Source organism: Armigeres subalbatus, chromosome 2 (assembly GCF_024139115.2).
Source record: "Armigeres subalbatus isolate Guangzhou_Male chromosome 2, GZ_Asu_2, whole genome shotgun sequence".
Lineage (NCBI taxonomy): Eukaryota > Metazoa > Arthropoda > Insecta > Diptera > Culicidae > Armigeres > Armigeres subalbatus.
In genome coordinates, this window is record NC_085140.1 from 463,949,641 (window position 1) to 463,957,557 (window position 7,917).

General features: G+C 47.5%; 3 protein-coding genes across 3 annotated transcripts; all 3 read right to left on the reverse strand.

Moving 5' to 3' along the window:
* Window positions 1-546: 546 nt before the first annotated feature.
* On the reverse strand, window positions 547-2,085 carry LOC134210529 (uncharacterized). The gene has a single exon (XM_062686573.1). It carries the CDS (start codon window positions 2,083-2,085, stop codon window positions 547-549), a length of 1,539 nt encoding a protein of 512 aa, XP_062542557.1.
* A 266-nt stretch (window positions 2,086-2,351) lies between these two features.
* Window positions 2,352-2,738, reverse strand: LOC134210530 (uncharacterized). The gene has a single exon (XM_062686574.1). It carries the CDS (start codon window positions 2,736-2,738, stop codon window positions 2,352-2,354), a length of 387 nt encoding a protein of 128 aa, XP_062542558.1.
* Window positions 2,739-2,820: 82 nt separating this feature from the next.
* Window positions 2,821-3,723, reverse strand: LOC134210531 (uncharacterized). The gene has a single exon (XM_062686575.1). The coding sequence runs from the start codon at window positions 3,721-3,723 to the stop codon at window positions 2,821-2,823; it is 903 nt and encodes a 300-aa protein (XP_062542559.1).
* Between the last annotated feature and the right edge of the window lie 4,194 nt (window positions 3,724-7,917).

Sequence of the window (7,917 nt, forward strand, 5' to 3'; positions counted from 1 at the left end):
ATCGGCCGAGGGGTTCAGAAGGTACACTGAGTTAATAAATAACTAAGCAATACCCCTCCCCCCACCACCCTCCCCCTTTTACCCAAATACATCTGTTCGAGACGACACTTGTATCACAGAAACGGACACTCGCGGATAATCGCGACTCCGCCGAGACGACAATATTGCGGGCAAAACGAGAAGAAGGCACTTTCTTCCACCGAATAAAACAAAACGTAGATTAACAAAAAACCGAACAAATGTATTCGACCGATAGCGACGACAAGGTCCAGATCGGTGACCGGGTGGATAACAACTGTTTGTCTAATCTGCGCTAAAGTACACCGATTGTTGGTTCTGATGCTTCTCTCTGTGTGTTTTTATAGATTCAGAGAGAGCTTTTGTTTTAGACTGACCGTGGTCAGTTAGCATATTCACACAGCAGTAAATCAGAAAAGATAGTTCACTAAAAATAGGATTTCGGTAGCATGAATTTGATTTAATATATTTAATATAAACCTAGCTATCTATTTAACACACCGGCCACCTTGAACTACATTTCAACACTTAATCATCTTCACTTGAAACGTCTTCATGGGTTGGGCCAGCTGCACCAGCAGAGGCACTGAGGTGACCAGGATCGCCAGATGACCCTGTGGAATGTGTCGAGGTACCAGCCCTGGGACTTTGACTTGAACCTTGAAGAATCGCTGGATCTATCTCGACTGGTAGGATACACAGCCTGGAAATGGAGCGCTTTGTGAAAGTTCCGGATGGCAACTTCACCGTGGCTACACGCACCATCCCATCTGCGCCCGGATGAATATCGACCACTCGCCCCAGAGACCATTTAAGGACTGGGAGGGATTCTTCCTGGATCATGACCATAGCCCCGACAATTAAATTGCGGTTAACAGTTGACCACTTGTATCGTTGCTGAAGGGTTGTGAGATACTCTTGGTGCCACCTTTTCCAGAATTGTTGAGTGTGGCGTTGAACACGTTCCCAAAGACGAAGTCGATTTTCGGGAATAACAGTGTAGTTGGGATTCGGGAGGTCATTCAAGGCCCGCCCGATTAGGAAATGCCCAGGCGTTAGGGCTTGCAAGTCGTTTGGGTCACTGGACAGTGGAGTGATGGGCCGTGAATTCAGGCATGCTTCCACCTGAGCGAGAACGGTACAAAAAGCGTCACGTGGCAAGTTTGCGCTTCCGATGACTCGACGAAGATGATGCTTCATTGACTTTACGCAAGCCTCCCACAGACCACCAAAGTTGGGAGATTTGGCCGGTATAAAGTGGAATTGTATCGACTGGGAGGAAGTCTCGTTGGACACTGAGTGACGATGCTGCTGAGAGCGAAATAGGTTGCGTATTTCTCGTCCGGCGCCCACAAAATTCGTGGCGTTATCACAATAGATGTGTTGTGGACGACCGCGCCTCGCTATGAAGCGTCGAAGGCTTGCAATGAATGCTGCTGTCGTGAGCTCGCAGACAAGCTCGAGATGTGATGCCTTTGTGGCCATGCATACAAAAACGGCCACATAGCTTTTCTTAGGTGAAGAGCGGGGACTTGGTCGCTGCAGATAGAACGGTCCAGCAAAGTCGATGCCAACATTTTCAAAGGTGTATGATTGAGTCACGCGAACCGCTGGCAGCGACCCCATTAGCTGTACGAGATTTCGAGGACGCGTCTTCACGCAGATAACGCACTTGTGTACTACTTCGCGTGTAAGGTCTCGGCCGCCTAATGGCCAGAACTGTTGGCGAATAATGGACAGCAACAACTGCGGACCACAGTGTAGCTGTTGACGATGGATCGAGGTGGCGATCAGCCACGTGAGGGGGTGCTTTCTCGGGAGTACGAAAGGTTTTCTGGTATCATTGACGACGGCAGCGTGCTCGAGCCGGCCACCAACGCGAATTAGACCGTCTTGAAAAGCTGGACAGAGGTATCGGAGTTTAGATCGAGGTGGGATTGGCCTTCCCCCTTGAAGTGCACTGAGCTCCGATCCGAAGTATTCGGCTTGTACTAATCGCAGTATTCCATACAGTGTTGTATTGAGCTCTTCAACAGATATCGGACCATGCCGACGGTTGTTTGCCATCCTACGACAATTGTTAGCGAAACGTCTGCACAGAGTACCGATTCGCAGAAAAATTGTGAACGATGAGAATCGAGTGATAAGGTTGACAACATCAGAATGCGTTATCGGAAGTGCTATGCCTTTTCTTGTTTCCAAATCTTTCTCCTTCCAACGACCGAATTCTTCAGGAGGTTGCGGCCATGCCGCACTGCATGTTCCGAGCCATGCCGGTCCATTCCACCATAACGACTCGTCTAGTAGCTGGTCAACATTCACGCCACGTGAGATCATATCCGCGGGTTTTGGTCTCCTGGAACGTGGTTCCAAGTGCAGTTGGTTGTAAGTTCTTGGATCTCTGCGACCCGGTTGGCCACAAAGGTTTGCCACGTGGACGGATTTGCAGACAACCAATGAAGTACAATCGTTGAATCGGTCCACAAGTGAATATTTTCCGTGACGTTGATACTGGTACAGACGGACAGGAGCAATCGAGCTAGGAGCAATGCTGCGCAGAGCTCCAAGCGTGCAATAGATTTGTTGTTCAACGGAGCTACTCGCGACTTAGCTGCTAGGAGACGAATAGTGACAAACCCGTCAGGAGCGATAGATCGAAGGTACAAACACGCTCCATATGCGTGCTCCGACGCATCGCTAAACCCATGAATTTGTACCATGGCCGGACGCCGCAGAGACTGCACGTGTCTAGGGAAGCGAAAAGTTTTCAAACGGTTGAAGCGAAGTTGGTAGTCTTCCCATTCATTGGCGAATGCTTTCGACAGCAGGTGATCCCAGTCGTAGTCGAGCTTCCAGTGTCTGTAGCAAGATTTTAGCCTTCACGACAGCTGAACCAAGAAGCCCTAGTGGATCAAAGCAACTGGATGTTTGTGACAGTATGATCCTTTTCGTATACTGCTCACACTTTGCGAACTTTGGCATTTTGTAGAGAAGCGAATCAGTTGCTGGCTCCCACAGAAGACCAAGGGCCTTCACAGGAGCATCGGAATCAAACTCAATGAGCGATTTGGTCTCTCGACACTCTTCGGGAATTTCGTTAAGAATTTCTTGGTGATTCGAGGATATCTTTCGGAGTTGCATCCCAGCACTCTCAAAAATTCCGAGAAGCTGGGAGCAGAGTTGCTTGAGTTTCCCTACATCATTGCATCCGGTAAGCAGATCATCCATGTACATATCTTTGCGAATTACTGTCGCCGCTAGTGGGTATCGTTCCTGTTCATCCTCCGCGAGCTGCTGCAGCACTCGTGTAGCGAGGAATGGAGCAGAGCTTGTACCGTAGGTTACGGTGAGGAGCTGGAAAATTTTCAGCGTTTCCGAAGTGTTTTGCCGCCAGTAGATTCGCAGCAGCCGTTGATCGAGAGGATGATGAAGAATTTGACGGTACATTTTGCAGAGATCACCCATGAGAACAAAGGCTGGCATCCGAAAGCGAAGAACGATGTCGTTCAGAGTATTCTGAATAGTCGGACCTGTCATTAGAATGTCGTTTAACGATAAGCCAGAACCACTCTTGCAGGATGCGTCGAAGACAATGCGGAGCTTCGTGGTCGTGCTATCAGGGCGTAGAATGGCGTGATGTGGGAGGAAAAATTGTGGAACACTGTCGTCTTCTGCTGCTAGCTCTGCGGCTGAGATTTCTCGCATATGCCCCAATCGTTGGTATTCATTAATGAAGGCTTCGTATTTTTTTTTTTAAGTCTTTATTAAAGTGATTTTTTATGTAACAATAAGTTCATCACTAAAGGCTTCGTATTGAATTCGCAGCGGTGGATTGGCGTCTAGTTTGCGTTCAAGAGCAAGAAAACGGCGGCGGGCGTTGTGTTTGTTATTTCCAAGACGAGGAAGCAACTCTTGCTTGATAGGAAGGCGTACTTCATAGCGGCCATTTTCAGTGCGAGAAAAGCTGGAAACAAAGTGTCGCTCGCACTCCTTCTCCGTTGGCGACCAGCATGTAGACAATGAACATTGTTCCAAGTCCCAAAAACGTGCCACTAACTGTTCTAGTTTTTGGGTTTGTGTCAGCAAACAGTTTTGACTTGGTGGTGAAGTTCTTTTCGAGCACTCACCAGAGACAATCCAGCCGAGAACAGTGCTTTGAAGGAGAGGTAAGTTTTCACCGAGAGATATTCTGCCATATCGCAGAAGCTCAAAGAAGGTTCCAGCGCCCAGGAGCGCATCTACCGGTCCTGGAATACTGAATGTTGGATCGGCCAAGGTGATCCAGCTAGGAATTTCCCAATCCACCGTTGAAATTGGTTGTCCTGGTTGGTCGCTTGATATGGTCTTCAACACATGAAACTTCATCCGTTTTCCGAATGCGGAAATTCTTGACGAGACTGTTGTCTCAACCGATCTTGTAACTGTTGTTGTAGTTTGCCCTACACCTCCAAGACTAGTGTACTCCGATACAGCCGGTAACTTGAGACGTTGGAATAATGCCTCTGTCATAAGATTGAACTGCGAACAACTGTCCAAGAGAACCCTAGCAACGACGCAAGCTCCGTTGAAATCCTCAAAAAAGACCAAGGCGGTACACAGCAGAACAGTCTCGTTGGGGAGCTTCGCCGAATGTGCCACCAGCGCAGTAGGTGGGTTCGATTGTGGATGAGTTGAAACTGGTGGGGGTGCGAAGTCGGATTGAATAACGGAGACGAGAGTGGAGTTTGTGCTTGTTCCACTGGAACTGGGAAGCGAGGTGCAGTCAGGTGGGCAGGAGGAAGGATGCTTTAGCTGCTGGTTGCTGTTAGTATTTGACGACGAGAACGATGTTGCACTGGACTCTACTGGAGGTAGATGAATAAGAGTGTGGTGTCGCTTTCTACACTTTCGACATCCTTCAGATGTGCAATCCTTGCAGCCGTGTGCTGCAGTCTTCATACAGTTCAAGCAGAGATGGTGTTGCTTTACAAATTCGAAACGCTGTTTGGGAGAAAGTTTCCGAAATTTGAAGCACTGATACAAAAAATGGTCACCGCTGCATTGTAGACATTTTCGGTTCGTGGACGATTCTACGAACGACGAGGGTTCGACAACATGCAAAGTTGAAACTTTGGGAGAAAACTTCATCTTAGTTTCCCGACCACGAATAGGATTCGGAGCAATGGCTTGAAGGACTCGAGCATGGCCTTGCAAGAAGGTGACCATGTCATCATATTTGGGCATTTTGTTGTCTCGAGAAACCTTTTTGTCGAAAGCGTTTCGAGCGATATAATTTTCCCATTCACGAAGTGTGTTTTGGTCTAAACGGAGGCTGAGTTGATAGACTAAAATCGTACTCCAGTTTTTCGTTCTCAAGCTTTTTCAAGATAGCAATGTTCCGATCAAAACGATTAACCAGGTTTAGAAGTCCCTCCGATGATTCTTGCTTCATTGTAGGCGTTTCGAACAGCTCCGCGAGATGGCATTTAATAAGCACCCGCTTATTGTCGAAACGATTCACCAGTCGCTGCCATGCTTCTGGATAATTTGCATCACTAATGGGAATTTCAGAAATCAGCCCCGCTGCTTCACCACGCAATAAGCTATTCAGGTATTGACATGGCCGCACTCAGTTCCATTGACGAATGTACTGCAGCATTATATAAATCGTGAAATGAACGCCATCTAAAAGGATTTCTCGAAAATTCCGGCAACTTCAGTTCAGTGTACTCAATGCTTAGGGGAAAGAACATGCAATCGCAAAGACGATGCAATAACCATCGGCTTGTGTTCCAACAAACGGGATAACTTTGCTTCGATCTCATAGTACTGGGATTCAAACCTGAGCTGAGGATTCAAAAGCTGAGTCTCGTATTCTACCTCAGGCGTAGAAGAAGGGAATAGTTGCAGTTGAATTATCACCTCGACGTATTGGTTGTAGAAGACTTCCAATTTCTCCAACCTGACCGGCACCTGATCCGCTTGTTCCTCGGCGTCATACGTTTCGAGAAAAGTTTCGATCGCAGCCACAGACGAGATTAAATAATTTCTCCGGATTTCATGCTCCGTCCGCTTGACCTTAATTGTTTCCTCAGACAATGCCATGATTCACAACCGCGATCGACACCCCAAACCACAGGAAAATCCACCAATACAACAGAACGAACCCACCTGGTATTTGAGTGCGATGATTTTGTTCTACGAAATGCCGCCGGAACAATTCGAGCTCTCTTTTCGCCTAATCAGGAAACCAGCTTCTGTAAACAAAACGCCAGCTTCACCACCAGCGACGGTTTCAGAACGGCAACTGCACCTGCTTTCTTCGGCAATTTTCCTTTTCACTGCACTTCTTCTCGGACACGAGATCTATCCGTTTCTTACGTCACCAACGCGATCGTAATTAATCACGATAATATGGCTCGTATCAATTCACACAATTAATTCCAATGGTTCGGAGTTTGTTCACGAAAGTACGTTGGAGCGAATAATATAGTCTCACAGTAACTCGCGGTTGATTTTCACCAGCGCGATATTCGATGGCTAATCAATTGCCGTTTGTGGCACACAATTTCGGCGGGAAGCTCGCTTGGCTTCTCTTTTTGCCCACTATTGTCGAACGTTTGTATTGTTCGGATCACTGGTCAATGTCCAGGCGCAAAATGGCCTACGCTTGGCGTCACTTCTGCACTAGCACTAGGTCCAGCCTCATCCGCAGCTCGAAGGACCATGTTCGAGACGACACTTGTATCACAGAAACGGACACTCGCGGATAATCGCGACTCCGCCGAGACGACAATATTGCGGGCAAAACGAGAAGAAGGCACTTTCTTCCACCGAATAAAACAAAATGTAGATTAACAAAAAACCGAACAAATGTATTCGACCGATAGCGACGACAAGGTCCAGATCGGTGACCGGGTAATAAGGTAATAATTTCTCCGGATTTCATGCTCCGTCCGCTTGACCTTAATTGTTTCCTCAGACAATGCCATGATTCACAACCGCGATCGACACCCCAAACCACAGGAAAATCCACCAATACAACAGAACGAACCCACCTGGTATTTGAGTGCGATGATTTTGTTCTACGAAATGCCGCCGGAACAATTCGGAGCTCTCTTTTCGCCTAATCAGGAAACCAGCTTCTGTAGACAAAAAACCAGCTTCACCACCAGCGACGGTTTCAGAACGGCAACTCCACTTGCTTTCTTCGGCAATTTTCCCTTTTCACTGCACTTCTTCTCGGACACGAGATCTATCCGTTTCTTACGTCACCAACGCGATCGTAATTAATCACGATAATATGGCTCGTATCAATTCACACAATTAATTCCAATGGTTCGGAGTTTGTTCACGAAAGTACGTTGGAGCGAATAATATAGTCTCACAGTAACTCGCGGTTGATTTTCACCAGCGCGATATTCGATGGCTAATCAATTGCCGTTTGTGGCACACAATTTCGGCGGGAAGCTCGCTTGGCTTCTCTTTGCCCACTATTGTCGAACGTTTGTATTGTTCGGATCACTGGTCAATGTCCAGGCGCAAAATGGCCTACGCTTGGCGTCACTTCTGCACTAGCACTAGGTCCAGCCTCATCCGCAGCTCGAAGGACCATGTTCGAGACGACACTTGTATCACAGAAACGGACACTCGCGGATAATCGCGACTCCGCCGAGACGACAATATTGCGGGCAAAACGAGAAGAAGGCACTTTCTTCCACCGAATAAAACAAAATGTAGATTAACAAAAAACCGAACAAATGTATTCGACCGATAGCGACGACAAGGTCCAGATCGGTGACCGGGTGGATAACAACTGTTTGTCTAATCTGCGCTAAAGTACACCGATTGTTGGTTCTGATGCTTCTCTCTGTGTGTTTTTATAGATTCAGAGAGAGCTTTTGTTTTAGACTGACCGTG